Source organism: Colias philodice, chromosome 1 (genome assembly GCF_061535455.1).
Source record: "Colias philodice isolate Cphi_HAF_F1 chromosome 1, ilColPhil1 Martin Lab GWU primary, whole genome shotgun sequence".
Lineage (NCBI taxonomy): Eukaryota > Metazoa > Arthropoda > Insecta > Lepidoptera > Pieridae > Colias > Colias philodice.
This window is the reverse complement of record NC_143086.1, coordinates 239,878-257,262: the sequence shown is the minus strand read 5'-3', so window position 1 is coordinate 257,262 and position 17,385 is coordinate 239,878. Positions and strand designations below refer to the sequence as shown.

At 39.3% G+C, this 17,385-nt stretch overlaps 3 protein-coding genes across 6 annotated transcripts in view; 2 read left to right on the top strand and 1 right to left on the bottom strand.

Annotated features, from left to right (window-relative positions):
* The window catches only part of Plod (procollagen lysyl hydroxylase), a 40,687-nt gene extending 36,667 nt beyond the window's left edge, over positions 1-4,020 (top strand). For both annotated transcript variants that reach the window (XM_089714376.1, XM_089714465.1), the window contains exons 11-13: positions 1,147-1,293; positions 2,011-2,125; positions 2,831-4,020. In XM_089714376.1, the coding sequence (XP_089570502.1) occupies positions 1,147-1,293; positions 2,011-2,125; positions 2,831-3,000 (432 nt within the window). In that variant the 3' untranslated portion in view covers positions 3,001-4,020. The remainder of the gene's footprint in view (positions 1-1,146; positions 1,294-2,010; positions 2,126-2,830) is intronic.
* A 2,307-nt stretch (positions 4,021-6,327) lies between these two features.
* LOC149490936 (uncharacterized) lies at positions 6,328-8,563 on the bottom strand. Its single transcript, XM_089698721.1, has 4 exons — positions 7,974-8,563; positions 7,805-7,871; positions 7,447-7,648; positions 6,328-7,202 (listed from the first exon to the last, which is right to left on the bottom strand). The coding sequence occupies exons 1-4, from the start codon at positions 8,025-8,027 to the stop codon at positions 6,905-6,907; spliced, it is 621 nt and encodes a 206-aa protein (XP_089554847.1). The 5' UTR covers positions 8,028-8,563; the 3' UTR covers positions 6,328-6,904.
* Positions 8,564-8,908: 345 nt separating this feature from the next.
* On the top strand, positions 8,909-14,573 carry Gbeta76C (guanine nucleotide-binding protein subunit beta-2). 3 transcript variants are annotated; one of them, XM_089713974.1, is made up of 10 exons: positions 8,909-9,046; positions 9,695-9,796; positions 10,379-10,524; positions 10,971-11,104; positions 11,546-11,711; positions 12,071-12,156; positions 12,720-12,835; positions 13,394-13,520; positions 13,817-13,903; positions 14,075-14,573. In XM_089713974.1, exons 2-10 carry the CDS (start codon positions 9,728-9,730, stop codon positions 14,179-14,181), a joined length of 1,038 nt encoding a protein of 345 aa, XP_089570100.1. In that variant the 5' UTR covers positions 8,909-9,046; positions 9,695-9,727; the 3' UTR covers positions 14,182-14,573. The 3 variants fall into 3 exon arrangements, with proteins under 3 accessions (XP_089570100.1, XP_089570383.1, XP_089570295.1); XM_089714257.1 differs by lacking the exon at positions 9,695-9,796 and having other exon boundaries at positions 8,929-9,046; XM_089714169.1 differs by lacking the exon at positions 8,909-9,046 and having other exon boundaries at positions 9,658-9,796.
* Positions 14,574-17,385: the final 2,812 nt, after the last annotated feature.

Genomic DNA, 17,385 nt, shown 5'->3' with positions numbered 1-17,385 from the left:
CACTCCAACGCGCCACGCTTTACTTCGATCAATCGCGCGCGATTATCGTTTACACGCACAATCTTTCCTCTTTCCTCAGCGCGCGTGCTTTCCCGCGTTCAATCCCGCGCACTCAATCACGCGGTTAAGAGTGTGCGTGTAAACCGGGCTATTAAGGATATTGACCGACGCCCTTAGTCAATAACCTTATTGACTAATTTTACCGGTCAATAGGGTTATTGACTGGTTCAGGGTTGTGACTGTAACATATACAATTGTAATTTTGACACTTTACACACACGTAGTTTCATCTGTGTGTCTACATAAAAAAATTATTAACTTTATATTCATTTAAATAATTATCTACACGTTTTGTTCATTCCAAATATAGGAATACGGTACATAGAAAAAATACAATATTATATATTGTTATTGTTGTTCTTCTCTTCTCTATATTTTCGTATACTTTTATTTCAACTAAAATGTATGCATCATCAAAGTTATCATTTTTAACACACTCATATTACCTTATAATATATTAAGATTAAATGGACAGATTTTGTTCAAACTGAGCACTTCTGACTACATTACTACTTACAGTGTATCACTTATTAATTACAAATAGCAAATTTTGTGATGATTGTGAACTGAATGTGTAAAATTGGCTAATAAATATTATTTTATTTTATTTATTTTATATAATTACTCAATGAGTATATTCTATTTATGTGTGTATATTTATTATTTCCAAAAATACGTTATCCATTTACAGTGCTATTAAAACTTAATAGCGTCTCGGAATATCGTATCTATTTTTAGATATCAGCGGGACGTTAAGGGACGTATACCTGCGTGCACATGCATTCGCAGCTAACTTATGAGCCGCAATTAAGTTTAAAAAAAATGGTTGTCTGTAAAGTCGGTTTACTGACGATAGTTGAACGTGACAACGTCCGATTGTGCTTCTTTGTCGCTCGTTCCGCGCTCTCGCTTGCACTTCAAGCCTTACATGGAACGCCTCAGAGCGAGGTAACGCTGCATGAGTCATGTTTTTTCGTGCGTGCAGCCGGCTTTATAAGACGTTGTCACTTCAAAAAAATAGATATAAAGTTTATTTTGCCAAAACATTAGTTAGAATGGAACTGTAGTAAGACGGTCTGTGGCCAGGACTCTCGTCTGGAGGGCGGGTACGAAGCGGTGCCGACGCGCGACATCCACATGAAGCAGGTCGGGCTGGACGCGCACTGGCTGCACATCCTGCGCCGCTACGTGCGCCCGCTGCAGGAGATGGTCTTCCTGGGCTACTTCCACGACGTGAGTGCTCTCTATGTATACGTCGCGTCACATAAAAAGAACGCTGACGGTTAAGCTGCGCATTGGCGATTTATTGGTCTATTTGGTGTTATGAGGTGGTATAAGAATAACAAATATGTTGTTGCGAAGCCACTCGAGACTCGAGAGCCTACTTCAAAAATAAAATAAGCAGCAAATAACTTTCGTGCTAAACTCGATACATGCCAAAACACACCCCATCACTTTCATCCAGCGTTCTTTTTACATGATTCGCGTTATACACTTGGATTGTCTCATCTATACTAATGTAATAAAGCTGAAGAGTTTGAACGCGCTAATCTCAGGAACTAGTGGTCCAATTTGAAAAATTCTTTCGGTGTTACATAGCCCATATATCGAGGAAATCTATATATATCATCACGCTAAGACGAACAGGAGCTGAGCAATACGGGTAAAACCGCGTAGCACAGCTAGTCTTTAATAATAATAAATACTATTATTTATTTGTTACTTACAAAAAATTTTTTCAAAAAGCTCAGTGTCAGTGGAAATACCACTTTGGTGATTTATCCTCATTTTCTATACTTCGATTAGAAATGTGACAATTACCTCTCATTTTCTCCGATCACGCGAATAGAGCGGAAAGCTAGTAACAATTTTTGAATTGATACCAACTTTCACAACTGTCTAAAGCATGTGGTAGAATAGAGCAAAGCTAATGATTGCGTGCACTCGCAGCCGCCGGTGTCGCTGATGAACTTCGTGGTGCGCTACCGCCCGGACGAGCAGCCCTCGCTGCGGCCGCACCACGACTCCTCCACCTACACCATCAACCTGGCGCTCAACACGCCGCGTGAGTATACTGTACCGGGGTGCCGCAGGGACCCGCGAGCGGGCCAGTTTTGTATAACTGCTATGAAAATGTCAATAGTTTTTAGTCATTAGCTTTTTGACATTGCTCGAAGATTTTTATGTATTTGCACAGAACTTCTCATAAATAGTTAAAATTTAAATCAATTTTAATGAAATCCTCTCAACAGTGTCTTCAATTTGAACACTAACGTACCCGCAAGTGAAAGCTAGTGTGATTTAATTACTTGAACTTATTACAACTTGAATTCAAATGGTTGCAAACAAATTCACTCTACTGTGTAATTTACATTTTAGAATAATTATGTTTCCTAAGAACATATATTATTAGCAGGTTGAGCGAGTACATGTTTTATTGCTATAGTATGTGTATTGTATTATGGTGTGGCAGAGGCGGAGCACATTAAAAAAAAAATTAAAAATTCTTTATTCTTTAAGACACGTACATCATTCATACATACATACATAATGCGTTAAAATAGTTTCTTGAAGAAAATCGTTAAAATACAGTAATAAAATCATTGGTTCCCGCACTAGGCAATGCCTGTCCTGCGGGACCGTAAAATGTTAAACAGTATAATTGTATGCACAGAGCGGCGATATTGGTTAAAATGTATAATTGCGATTGTAATCAAGCATCAAGAGAATGTTGTGTTTTTATCATTTGACGTGTGTGTTGTTACGTCAGAGGTGGACTACACGGGCGGCGGGTGCCGGTTCCTGCGCTACAACTGCTCCGTGGTGGACACGCGCCGCGGCTGGCTGCTGCTGCACCCGGGCCGCCTCACGCACTACCACGAGGGGCTGCCCGTGCTCTCGGGCACGCGCTACATCATGATCAGCTTCGTGGACCCGTAGACACACACACACACCAACACACAAACACACACACGCACTACCACGAGGGGCTGCCCGTGCTCTCGGGCACGCGCTACATCATGATCAGCTTCGTGGACCCGTAGACACACACACACACCAACACACAAACACACACACGCACTACCACGAGGGGCTGCCCGTGCTCTCGGGCACGCGCTACATCATGATCAGCTTCGTGGACCCGTAGACACACACACACACCAACACACAAACACACACACGCACTACCACGAGGGGCTGCCCGTGCTCTCGGGCACGCGCTACATCATGATCAGCTTCGTGGACCCGTAGACACACACACACACCAACACACAAACACACACACGCACTACCACGAGGGGCTGCCCGTGCTCTCGGGCACGCGCTACATCATGATCAGCTTCGTGGACCCGTAGACACACACACACACCAACACACAAACACACACACGCACTACCACGAGGGGCTGCCCGTGCTCTCGGGCACGCGCTACATCATGATCAGCTTCGTGGACCCGTAGACACACACACACACCAACACACAAACACACACACGCACTACCACGAGGGGCTGCCCGTGCTCTCGGGCACGCGCTACATCATGATCAGCTTCGTGGACCCGTAGACACACACACACACCAACACACAAACACACACACGCACTACCACGAGGGGCTGCCCGTGCTCTCGGGCACGCGCTACATCATGATCAGCTTCGTGGACCCGTAGACACACACACACACCAACACACAAACACACACACGCACTACCACGAGGGGCTGCCCGTGCTCTCGGGCACGCGCTACATCATGATCAGCTTCGTGGACCCGTAGACACACACACACACCAACACACACACACACACCAACACACGCAATACCACGAGGGGCTGCCCGTGCTCTCGGGCACGCGCTACATCATGATCAGCTTCGTGGACCCGTAGACACACACACACACCGACACACACACACACACACACACACACACACCGACACACACACACACACACACACACACACACGCATTAACACAAGTGCACACACGAGATGGTTATATACACTCTTCACTCGCGCACGCACATACGCGCGCACACTATATTATGGTTATACAGGCATGCACACAAATAGAATGGACGTATACATTCAATAACACACACACAACAACTTAAAAAAATATTGACAAAGCACAATATTACAATAAAAGAGATAGAGAATATACGCACTTGCACCACGCAAACACTCGCACACAGATGATGTAATTACACCAGACCCCCATTCACACACAGACGTTGATAGTCATAAAAGTGTTTTTCCTTGATTGCATGATACGTATGACCTTCTTACGGATGCCTCTAATACACTTTACACATTACTATTCAAATTGTCAATATAATCCATAGCAATAATTCCTTTAGCACACAGTTCCAAATAAATAACCATACTCAGTACATGACACTATCCGTGTAGCGAGACATTGTTAATGTTTTCAAGTAGATCATAGTAGAATTTATATGTAACTTATCTTATGACATAGTTGTTAGTTATTAATAAAAATATATTTACACTGTAAGAGAACAATGCAATTTTAGCATTTTTTTGTTTATTAATGACGTACATGCAGTATGTATAGTTTTTATTTTTGTTTAGATTTAAGATTAATATTTGCGAATAGAATAACTATCGCTTGTGAGCTTGCAATTTCCTATTAGTTTTATGAAGAGATATTATATAAAACGAAACGAAATTATGGTGATCGATTATTTAGATATTATTGGTATTGTTTAACCTTATATTATTTTATTGTTAACGCTTCATATTCCAGTGCATTTATTGTCATAAAGATTTCATCGGACGCTGCGTATTAAATGTATGTTTGCCAAAGATCCTTGTAATGGTTGATTATTGATTAATAAATAAAGTTTTCAAGCATACAAGTTTGTTGTTTTATTCTAACCACTCGCAAATCCCTACCCATATTATAAATGCAAAAGTTATTCTGTTCTGTTTGTCAGTTACGTTTCCAAACCACTGAACTGAATTTGATTAAAATTAACATAGAGATAGAATAGATTGTCAGAGTGAACACTGTCTTCCTGTATGTGTTGGATTGTATTATGTAGACTGTAGATCATTGAGATATAATAGTTAAACTAATAATCTAACAGTTACCAATATACTAACCAATCTCAGAGCTTGTTTGTAGGTCGTAGCTAACCCTCCACAAGATATTTTCGCTTTAGAAATCTTGATTCCCTTTACATACGCGCAGTGAACAATAATAATAATTAATTAGTCGTCAAGTTTCTCATAATGCCGACTGATTGATCAAGTCACTTTCTGTAAGCTAGAAATATATTTTGTACATAATAGACTGTGTGAGGCATTTTTCTGTGGATTAAAATGAAAGGCGCATAAAAATTAGTTTTGAACATTTCGTCATAGTTCATAGTTCATACGCTTCTTGATTAAAGCGCGTCACACACGGTGAAGATACTATAATGTTGGTATCCGGTATCAGCGTTCTGACCATCATTTTTCTTTTTGTCATTGCGTACTAAGACCCCCCTGTAGAACCGCCATCCTGTTACAAATGACCCGAAACACTGACACAAAATTTCGGTGCGCTTTATACAGTGTTATAATAATATTACCATGAAACTAGTTGTGCCATGCGGTTATACCCGCATTGCTCCGCTTGTATTCGTCTAAGCGTATATAGCCTTTCTCGATAAAATATGAACTATCAGTTGTGAATGAAATAATTTTTCAAATCGGCCCCGTGGTTCCAAGAACAGCGTGCAGCGTTCAAAGTCTTCAGATTTATAATATTAGTGTAGACATAATTATAATGTGCAAAATATTATAATTATTTAGTGTGAGGTGAATCAATACGTGGGATAAAGCTTAGATAAATTTTGTAATGCATATTCAATTTAGAAAATCGTATACGTATCGTATCGTATCATTTAAATATATAGATTAGAAATTGCAAAATAAACATATTCTAAGTATACCATAGAAATCTAAATAATAGTTATTCAGATTTCTATGTTCTATACACATAGGCGATTGTCTGTCTGTCACATAAACTACATTAATCAGCACCTAATTATTAATGAAATAGGTAACGTATTGTCGTCTAAGTTTTTTTATTTGTTTGACTTTGAAGCCAAGTGTAGTGGCCACGGGTCAATAAGTTTGAATAAAACAAATATGTTAATTTTCCTGAATTGAGTTATTTTTAATGATAATGACAACCATTGACTATCACAAACAAGAAATATTAAATTTACATTATGTAGGTACTTAAGTAATATAAGAATTCATAATAATAAAAAAGCAAGTAAATTATTAACACTAATAATTATACGTTTCTGTTTAGGTACTCCTGACAACAACTAATTAACTAATTATTACTTTTATTATTTAACTAATTATTTTTTCTGTTTACTCCTGACAACAACTAATTAATTAACTTTCAATAAATTATTTGTATTCTAGTTTGAGTCAGGTTGTAGTAGTTACCTGGCCTCGTACCTATTGGATACGGCTTAATATACATACTTATTTGCAACCTGTTTATAAAACGGTGTACAAGGTTTGGTATTTAATTTTTTTGACGTGACAACGTCTTATAATTCGATAGAGCCGCCTGCACGCACGAAAAAACATGACTCATGCGGCGTTACCTCGCTCTGAGGCGTTCCGTGTAAGGCTTGAAGTGCGCTGTGCGAGCGAGAGCGCGGAACGAACGACAAAGAAGCACAATCGGACGTTGTCACGTTCAATAAATTACTAACGTCAGTAAACCGACTTTACAGACAACCAATTTTTTTTTTGCATACAATCTGTTACTGACTAATACGAATAGGTATAGGTACCTAACGTGTAGCAATACGCATACATTCATGCCGATATAGAACTAAACGAGTCGAGTTGCTCGTCCGTCTCCCTGGTCTCCTGCGACTTGAAGTCGTTGAACACCTTGGAGGGGAAGCGGTAGTGTTTGCCGAAAGCCGGCTCCGCGTACTTCTTGAAGCGGCGGAACTCCCTCTCCTCCTTCCTCCACTCGCTCTTGTCCACGTACGGGAACATCTTGCGCAGCCACTCCGGCACGAACTCGTCCATGTAGTAGAAGCGCCGCTTCCACACCTTGTGCGTGTCGCAGTAGCTGCCGCCGTTGCCGCCGATCCAGAACGGCAGGCTGCGGGGAATCAATGAAAGTGGATCATCTAGTACGTGTAGCAGAGTACCTAGTTATCAATTATGATGGCCTGTGTTTTACGAAGACTGTTAAGTATATATATTTTATTATTTATCAATGGCAAAACAAATATATATCCATATTCCATATACCTACCTAGGTATATTTTTTGCCATTGATAATAAGTATTATTTCAATAAAAATAAAATTTATTAATTTGTCAAGATACTAAGTTCATACTCACAGACTGAGATGTCTGAGGCCCCATCGATAAGCATTCGTGTAGAAATAAGCGGAGAGCGGGTTGAGGTGCGGGTAGGGCTTCGCCCCCGACACGCCGGCCGCGAGCCCCACCACCGTCATGCCCACCTCGTAGCCGTCGAACAGCACCACCGTGCCGTCCTGGATGAACTCCTTCGTCGGGGGGCGAAGTCTCAAGTTCATCTCTGATGAATGACAAACCACGATTCATTATGATTTTTTAAAAGAGTTTCTGAAAATCTAATTTTGTAATGTGAAAAAACAATGCATGAAAAAAGTATGAAAATTTTAATGCATTATAAAAACTATAATAGGTTGATAATAGGTAATCAATAAATCACCTGTAGTGGGGATGGACAGGTCGAGCCCCAGGCGAGGTCGCCAAAAGAACGTGCCCGGCACTGCTGCCTGGAATGTTGAATGTGGACATTAGCACAACTCTACTTTCACACAATAAGTAATAAGTACTTGAATTCATTTATATACATTATTAAATTATTCGATACAAACCCATGTTTTCGGAAGGTAAATCATTAAAAAGAGAAATATATTATTTCTCATCATGAAACAGTTAGTTATGTTACACCACGACTAAACAGCTGGTAAGTTTTGCGATAAATGAGAGAAAGAGTCATTTTACTGTTTACAAACAATACATACCGATGCTGAAGGAAATGCTTGAAATATCTACTCTCATAATTAATATTATGGTCTATTGAAATAGCTCTGCTTACTCTACTAATTATTATCTACACTAATTATAATACTATTTGGACTGACTGTAGAAATTTTGTTATCTATAAGAAAATATAGCTTTCGGCTTTCGCCTTTCCGCCTATACCTTTATCTAGTCTAAGGATAACACCTATCTTATGTCCTTTCTCATGTCTCAAATTAGGTACCTTTTTTACCAAATTCCATGTGAATAAGTTCAGCTCTTCTACACGCCTTTCTAGGCGTGACAGACAGACAGGGATACTTTCGCATTTATAAAATTAGTAGGGATTTTGTTAAGGGTTGTTTTTTTTTGATTTGTTTATAGATTTGTTTATAGATTTTGGGTACCTACCTACTACCCACTTAGATTATATTCCATTTACATAGTTATTTATGGCACTCGCACTCGCCGGCCGCTGCCGCGGCACTAACTTGAATGACAATAAAAAAACTTATAACACTTGTCAACTGCGGTCTTCGTCTTTTGATTCCCCTTTTGAATTTACTTTCCTTTGTCTAAATCCATTAGATACTTTTTATTTTAAGTGAGCTAAAGCCACCCCATCTATTAAGCACCGCTAAGTAACGTATTGTGTTTATGACAGAATCTCAAGCTAATAAAAATTGTGACGGGTTTGCACTCTGCTCTGAGTGTAAACTTGTAAACACGAGTTGTCATGTAATGGACAGGTAAACAAGCGCGAGGCGACGCTGTGTCGCACACCATGTACCTACCTCCTTGAGCCTTTATCCCCACTGCTTATAAATTCACCCCTAACGTTAATCAATTCATTAGTTATCGGAGATCCTTTCAACAAGGTTTTCATTTTCGCCCTTAGTGGTTATTCTATTTCTTATCTTAATAGGTAAGTGTATAAAAATCAATTGCTTTTCACTTGTTTCACCAAAAGTCAAGAATAGCTGGACCGATTTGTTTAATCTATACTTATACTAATACTAATTATGTACTAATGTGGTACTAATCTATATACTCTATAGTCTATACTAATATCACAGCTAATATTATAAAGCTGAAGAGTTTGTTAGTTTGAACGCGCTAATCTCAGGAACTACTGGTCCGATTTGAAAAATTCTTTCGGTTTTAGATCATAGATGGCCTATTTATCGAGGAAGGATATAGGCTATAATTCATTACGCTAGGAGACCAATAGGAGCGGAGCTACGCGGGTGAAACCGCGAAGCGCAGCTAGCATGAAAAATTTGTATATTAGTTAAGGCCTAAGGGGTGGTTTAAACTTTAATGTAGCAACAAATATTTTCACAAGTAAAGGAAAAGGTTAAAAGAAAAAAAAATGAAATAAGTAAGTAGTGCTTTTTGACAAATTTAATGTTTTGAAAAATTGTTTGCATATAAGCTGTGAGACTGTTGCGTTTCATAGACTGCGTCTAGTCCACGGCGGTCAAAATCACGCAGCGTCGATATAAACGCAAGCACGAGTAGGGCTTCAGTAATGTAATTAGAGTAAGAGAATTAGGGCGAGCGTGGCCCACAGGCCCAGTGCGACACGCGCAGCCACCGCAGCACCATGCCCAAGGACGACGCGGAGACCACGGCGCTCAAGAAGGAGCTCAACGATCTCATCGCCAAGTGCAAGGTGAGCCCCTGGCGTCTGGCGCCCTGCGCCTCGTGCGCCCATCGCCCCAGCGAATAGTCCTAGCTGACCATCCCTGTCCTTCTTATAATTATTCCAGTGCTTTCGGCGTGTTTCATTTTACGCGAGTACCATATATTTAGAAATCAAAAACATTTAAAACGTGTCAAAAATGTATATACCTACTTCATTATTAAACTGATCTTCAATCTGTCACAAATTTTAATAAAAGCGTTTAAACAAAACCGGAATTGCTCCAAGAACGTAGACTTGTATAGTACAAAATTTTATTGAATTTATCGTAGGAATGCTTAATTTACTATTAATAGTAGGGACATAAGTTAATGAGATTTTTATTATAAGGCTCCTGCGAATTTAATTTAATTATAACATATTTTATAAACTCATATATTATCAACGTGCGAGTTACATAATGCAGTTCAATGTTTACGGCGTAATCCTCGAGGGACGGACGAGCCTCGTATGGTTTCTCGATAATTGGTTTACAATTGGTATTTCTGTTAACAGTTTAATAATTATTGCAATTTGTATATGTATCGAAACGGATTGGCTCTGTTCCCGCAGGCGGAGCAGGAGAAGGCTGCGGATGTGAAGCTAGCGGAGAAGTGCGGGGACATGGGCGACGTGCCCAAGATCCGCCTCGTGGTCAAGAAGACGCTCAAGGGTCACATCAACAAGGTCAACTCCGTGCACTACAGCGGCGACTCTAGGTGACTGTCTTCTAAAGCTACACCGTATATTTTGAGATCATAAGAAAAATAATTTAAAAAACGCAACTTTTTTTGACGTATATGTGTAGATAAGTTTCACCAGAATTTTAGATATAAAATAAGCATACAGTTTTCTTATACCTTAATTAATGCACGAAAGGTGTAACGACAACTCAGTAAAATTTATTTATTAACTGAATCTTTCTTAGGCGTCTAACGGTCTAGTATTATGAACCATCTATTTAAAATTAATTTGAAGTAATTGCTGCGCGAAGCAGTTTTTGTGGACATGAGTCTGGCGAGGAGAACGTGTGCCGCCGCGGCCGAATTTTTCACCGAGCCACGTTCACACTGGCTGATCTGCCTATTCGCATGTACCTACTTACTGCTCCATCGCTCTACCTGAGCGCCGTCCGTAGACCGTAGCCTCACTGTATGCCCTGCAGGCACTGCGTGACGGGGTCGCTGGACGGCAAGCTGATCATCTGGGACACGTGGAGCGGCAACAAGGTGCAGGTCATCCCGCTCCGCTCCGCCTGGGTCATGAGCGTCGCCTTCGCGCCCTCGGGCAATTTTGTCGGTACGATGCGCATACTTGTACGGTTTACTTTTTCATTTAGTGAACTGATTGCTGGCATAAAACAACAAGGATAATTGTCACTGTTATTGCTTCTACTTATTCAATTATAATGAACGCGAGAACTCTGGCGTGTACTGCAGGTCTAAACAAATGTTCGATACCCAACAGCTGCAGTACCAGCGAGTTCCTTGGAGGCAATGATAAAAAGAAAAACAATATTTATAGCGTTAATTAGAGTGATTATAGTATAACAAGCTTCAAGAAGTTTGCATTATGATAATATGGTTATTAGTATCTATAAAATGAATTAAATAACATAAAAATTAAACGACTTCGTTAAATTTTTTCCGACTATCGTGGACGAGAATGCCCTAGTTGTTTGCCAAATTATTTCTTGCCGATCTTAATTCTGAAATATAACTATGTACTTGTGTGTCGCAGCGTGCGGCGGCATGGACAACATGTGCACAGTGTACGACGTGAACAACCGCGACGCGACGGGCTCCGCCAAGATGGTGCGCGAGCTGGCCGGCTACGAGGGCTTCCTCAGCTCCTGCCGCTTCCTCGACGACACGCACATCCTCACCGGCTCCGGCGACATGAAGATGTGAGTGTCTGCATGTTTGTTCGCGATGTACTAGAAAGTTTTTCATAAATAAACATGGTTATTTTTGGGAGGTTTTACTACGTATGTGTTAAGTTTTAGAACGCGAGCAAAGCCGCGGGCAGAAATCTGCCACTCCACTCAAATCGTTTAAGATTTTCAAATGTTTAATTTTGTTAATAATGATTCATTCATGATACATATTATTATTTAATAGTGAACATTAATATTTAATAGTGGTTAATTTAGTTGTAGATCATTTGGAAGAAACTTGAAATTTGAATTGTAAAATGGTTGAATAGTTGAACCGAGATAATGGATCAATTAACTTAGCTAAATGTGTTAACTAATCGTTTGTGTAGTTGCGTGTGGGACCTGGAGGTCGGCAAGAGGGAAGTGGACTTCAACGCGCACGCCGGTGACGTGGTCAGCATCTCCCTCGCGCCAGGTCCGTATTTGTGTCCTATTGCTTGAATAATATATTTAGTATAGTTAGTAGCTGGCTAGCTACGTGGCGATGTGGCTACATAATATGATGTTTTTCGAGACATGAAAATAGCAAACTAGTGCGCAATTATAGTTACCTACCTAAGTTTTATAAAATGTATTTTATGTCATAATTGTATTCAAAATAATTTAATACTAACCATTGCCCATTGAACATTGTACTTCCTAATGTAGACTGAGAAGACTGTAGGTTACTTGGTAATTGTCTCTTAATTCTTGTTTCCATCTCATTTTCACGTGATGTTCACTTTGGTTTCGGGCCATATTATCTGATGTGACGATGTGTGTAAATTCTTTCACAAAACAACTAGCTACCTACCTATGGTACCTAATGAACGGATTTGGATCAAAAATTTCAGTTACATAGGTTATAGTCAGAATAACACATAAGCTATATAAATAGTAGATAGATAGGCGCGGGTTCAAGTACCCTGTAATCTGTATACAGACTGTATGTACCTATAACCTGTATACATATGTACATATGTGACGCGTGGCCGGCAGACATGAAGACGTTCGTGACGGGCTCGGTGGACCGCACGTGTAAGCTGTGGGACGTGCGCGCCGAGAAGGAGAAGCAGACCTTCTTCGGCCACGACGCGGACGTCAACTGCGTCTGCGTGAGTACACGACCGCTGGACCCATATCAAAGAGTGTGTTTGTTTAAATGCACTCATCTGGAACTGCTGGACCTATGTATCGAGGAAGGCTATAAATCATCACCATAAGACCGGTAGGAGCGCAGCAATGCGGGTAAAACCGCAGGGTGCAGCTAGTCGTTACTTTTATTTACTGAGAGATTTATTTTTCTATTAAAAATAAAACGTTTTACGTGAGGGATATAATAAATAAAAATAACTTAAAGTCATCCATTATCCTTTATCGTAGCTCATAAGCATACATCCATTACCTATGCTTATGTCTGTTCCTCAGTCAAGGGAAAACCACTGAACGGATTCTGATGCAGGCAGTGAATAGTGATGGTTCGAAATGGCTCACATGCGTGTTTTCGAGAATCGTAAGGTTATTCAGTCAATTGTCATAATACCCTTAAGATTCTCGTAAACACGCTTTTTGTGTGCGTGAACCATTTCGAACGTTTGTATGAAGTTTCCCTACTGGTTGTATTTGTTTATTGTGTTATAACAATGGTATAGCTGTACCTGCATTTTTCGCAGTACCACCCGGGCGGGCAGGCGTTCGCGACGGCGTCGGAGGACAAGACGGCGCGGCTGTTCGACATCCGCAGCGACCAGCAGATCGGCCACTACACGCCGCCCGGCAACTCCGGCTTCACCAGCTGCGGTACAGTTGCCACGCGCAACGCTAACCTACTTCATTATTGACACTTTGCTGTCCTCTGTCTGTCTGTTCCCTATGTTTGCTTAGATCTTTCAAGCTATGAAACGGATTATAATGCGTTTTTTTTTAATAGAAAGCACTCCATCTCATCCATTCAAGAGGAAGTAAAAAGTTTAGGAATATATTTTTTTAACTTGGCAAAGCGGGTGGAAAGCTAGTAGGTAGCTTATAAAAACAACTACTATGAGAAACAAGGACGAAGTACTACCTGGTTCATTATTTGCGTGTTTCTGTACCAGGTCTGTCGTTCAGCGGCCGGTACCTGCTGGCCGGTTCCGACGACAACTCCATCCACTCCTGGGACACCCTCAAAGTTGCTCATACCGGTAACGTTCTAATACTGTAGTTTTCTAATTACGTAAAAGAGACATCCATTGGTGCCTATTTTAGTAACACAGCACGAACAATTTTCGTTCTACACATAATAATAAACTCAAACATTAATGTATTCTATGAGACTGTCCTAGAAGCGCAGCTAACACGAGTTGTGTTGACAGGAACGCTGAACGCCCACGAGAACCGCGTGACGTCCATCTCGTTGGCGCCCAACGGCATCGCGCTCGCCTCCTGCTCGTGGGACCAGAGCGTGCGCGTGTGGGGCTGAGCGCCCACGCCCACGCCCACGCCCACGCCCACACACCACACCCTTGGTATACATATATAAACTGAGATAGAAGCGACATACACGTAAAAACACGTTCCGTTTGAAGTCAGCTAATCAGCTTGGTTGCGTTGCGTTGCAGTCCGTCACGCTTCATACATATACCGCTTCTACCTCACTTTATATATGTATTCTAAGCCCACACCTTATAATATAGGTCCTATAGTCATTACTCAACATTGGATGTCATTCTAGAACTTGTAATCTATATTTAAAATTTCCCTTTTTTTCTTATTATGTAGGAATTCGAATTCTAAATCATGTTAAAATCTTTATTTACTCTTCATAACTGTTAAGATTTACTTTAATCGCTGTTATTAAATTTTAAACGATTATCATTAGTTTTATTTTCATTTCAACTTATTTGTTCTTAAAAGGTAGAGAACCAGTATGTAACACTACCAGTGTTACAACTTACAAGTGGCCCACCCGCCCCTTTTTTTTACTCTGACATAAAAAACCTCCTTGATGCATTCCATTCCAAAATTGTCTCTTATCTCTAATCTGATGTATGAATATGAATATTAAATATATAGAAAATATGAGCGCAGCTTCATCCATTCAGGGTTCATCCCCTAGAATCCTGTTGAATTTATGCTTTCTTACCTACAACATAAGTGACTATATCTCGAGAGTGCTACAGATCAGTTAATGCCAAATTTTCGGAAATAAAACGCAGTCCTACAAATTTTCAAGACATTAATTTTATATTTTAACTTAAAATGTTAATTTTAGCAAGTGATTACTATCAAGCTAATTTTTCGTAAGTAGCTTTATTTTGATGAGCCGTCCAATAATTTCATGTACGAAACTCTCGATTGTGGTAGCTAAAAGAGGAAACAAGGATAAAATATTTTGATTTGATGGTTCTCAAATATTAATTACTAACTGAAGGTTTTTTTGTTCAATCTCAAGATAATTAACTATCTAAATTATTCGAAAAAATATTTGTCCTACAAAATCTATGGTTTGATCAAAGAGTCCCCCTTTCCAATGTGTATCGATAACGAGGTCATCATAAATGATTACTAACCAGCTGATTTTTTTATTTTCACTTATTTAATACTTATATAATTCAACAGACATAATATTGTCCTACAAATTGCGTAATAAATATTTGGGAACCGTCAAATCAAAAATTTTTATCCTTGTTACCTCTGTAAGCTACCACAATCGAGAGTTTCGTACATGAAATTATTGGGCATCTCATCAAAATAAAGCTACTCACGAAAAACCGGCCAAGTGCGAGTCGGGCTCGCGCACAAAGGGTTCCGTAGCAGCAAATATAATAAATTACAGTTAAATCAACCTATCTCAAAAACTATAAGAGATACTTTGATCAAACCAAAAATCGTTGAAAGAGTTAATTAGCATGCATCACCTCTATTTTTTTTAGAATTTTATACCCCGTAGTTATAAAAATAGAGGGGGGGGGACATACTTTTTACGACTTTGAGAGCTGATATCTCAAAAACCGTTCACTTTAAGAAAAATGTTTTTTAGAAAACTTTATATCATTTTAAAAGACCTTTCCATTGATACCCCACACGGGTATGTACATCGAAAAAAAAAATTTCATCCCTCAGTTACATGTATGGGGGGCCCCACCCCCAATTCTTTTTTTTACTATTTAGTGTCATATTTTTGTAGCGGTTCATACAACACATATTCCCATCAAATTTCATCACTGTAGTACTTATAGTTTCCGAGTAAATCGGCTGTGACAGACGGACAGACGGACAGACGGACAGACGGACATGACGAAACTATAAGGGTTCCGTTTTTGCCATTTTGGCTACGGAACCCTAAAAATTAGCTTGATAGTAATCACTTGCAAAAATGGGCGATGGATCCCGGACTAGAATATTCTCTTCTATTTCGTCTTGATACAATATTTTATAATATTGTTATTTAGGGGGGCAAGTATCTCGCCTCGCGGCGGTGTGAAAAAAAAACTCCGGCTGAGTGTTATTATTTATTATTATGTACTTTAAAAAAAATAAATTATATGTTATAAATTATTTATCTTAAAATTCAAAACATAACAGTTTTAAATTATAAAAATGTAATATAAAATATCTTTGTTTCCGGACTGCAACGCTCTCGTTGCAGTCCGGTGGCAGAGGGGCAAACAGAGATCGATTGCTACATTATAAGATTCATTTCAAACAAACTTTTATCCCCTTTTTTATCTCCTTAGGGTAGAATTTATCAATTCTCAAAGTAACTTTATGCATGCAAAGTGTCAGCCCGATCGGTTTAAAATTGACAAAGTTTCATACAAACTTTCATCCCCTATTATATTCCCTTAGTAAATAGGGGATGTATGTTTGTATGAAACTTTCCTTGAAAGAAAATCAACCTACACAGATTCTCTACGATGTTTTGTAAAGAAGCGACCATAAAGTTGCTTGTACAATTATATTAAAACTATCTGTGTAGGAAGCTAATGCAAGTTTTTATAATTGGGATTTGGGACACCCTTTTAATGTTTGACTTCATTTTATTTTTATAATTATTGTAAATGCAACAATATATATTTTATGCACGTTTCAAATATCCACTTATGACTTTTCATTTTTCAAACGCTAAACTGAATGTATATAATTTTTGGTATTGGACCCCTCTTTTTTAACTTTCTTTTATTTTTCATTTAACTAGGTCATCTGTTAAATGAGTTAGGTTTTTGTACTATACGTCAGTCAATCAGTGGAAAGACATTGCGTTTATATACCTATATAATATAATTATAACATAGATATAACAATTTATGGTCCAAGTAAACACTATTATGACGAATTTTGTTTGTAAACATTGCGCAATGGGATGGGAACAATAGAAGTCGAGATATTCAACAGCAAATATCTCCGTGTGTGCGCGAATACATTCCCTCAGTCCGACAGTCGATTCGGCGATGCTGAAACTTAACACTGTTGCAGTCTTTTTGAAATATTCCACTAAAAAATCTTACTGTACAGTAACGATCTTGTTGCTGTTTGTTATTTACTACGGGATCAATATAAACAATATCAAAAATGAATATCGGCTCAATATATTATATGGTGAGGAGATTATTACGACTACAGATACAGTAAAAAAAGAACCCGACGAATTTACTGATATGCGTTACATATTGTTGTGGAGTGA

Bases quoted from the DNA above. Each gene is read 5' to 3' on its own strand.
- LOC149490936 (XM_089698721.1), bottom strand. From the start codon at position 8,027: ATGATGAGAAATAATATATTTCTCTTTTTAATGATTTACCTTCCGAAA. The intron at 7,649-7,804 runs GTGATTTATTGA...GTCATTCATCAG, and splicing joins CCTGTCCATCCCCACTACAG to AGATGAACTTGAGACTTCGC. The intron at 7,203-7,446 runs GTGAGTATGAAC...GATTCCCCGCAG, and splicing joins GGCCTCAGACATCTCAGTCT to CCTGCCGTTCTGGATCGGCG.
- Gbeta76C (XM_089713974.1), top strand. From the start codon at position 9,728: ATGCCCAAGGACGACGCGGAGACCACGGCGCTCAAGAAGGAGCTCAAC. The intron at 11,712-12,070 runs GTGAGTGTCTGC...TCGTTTGTGTAG, and splicing joins GGCTCCGGCGACATGAAGAT to TTGCGTGTGGGACCTGGAGG. The intron at 13,521-13,816 runs GTACAGTTGCCA...TTTCTGTACCAG, and splicing joins CTCCGGCTTCACCAGCTGCG to GTCTGTCGTTCAGCGGCCGG.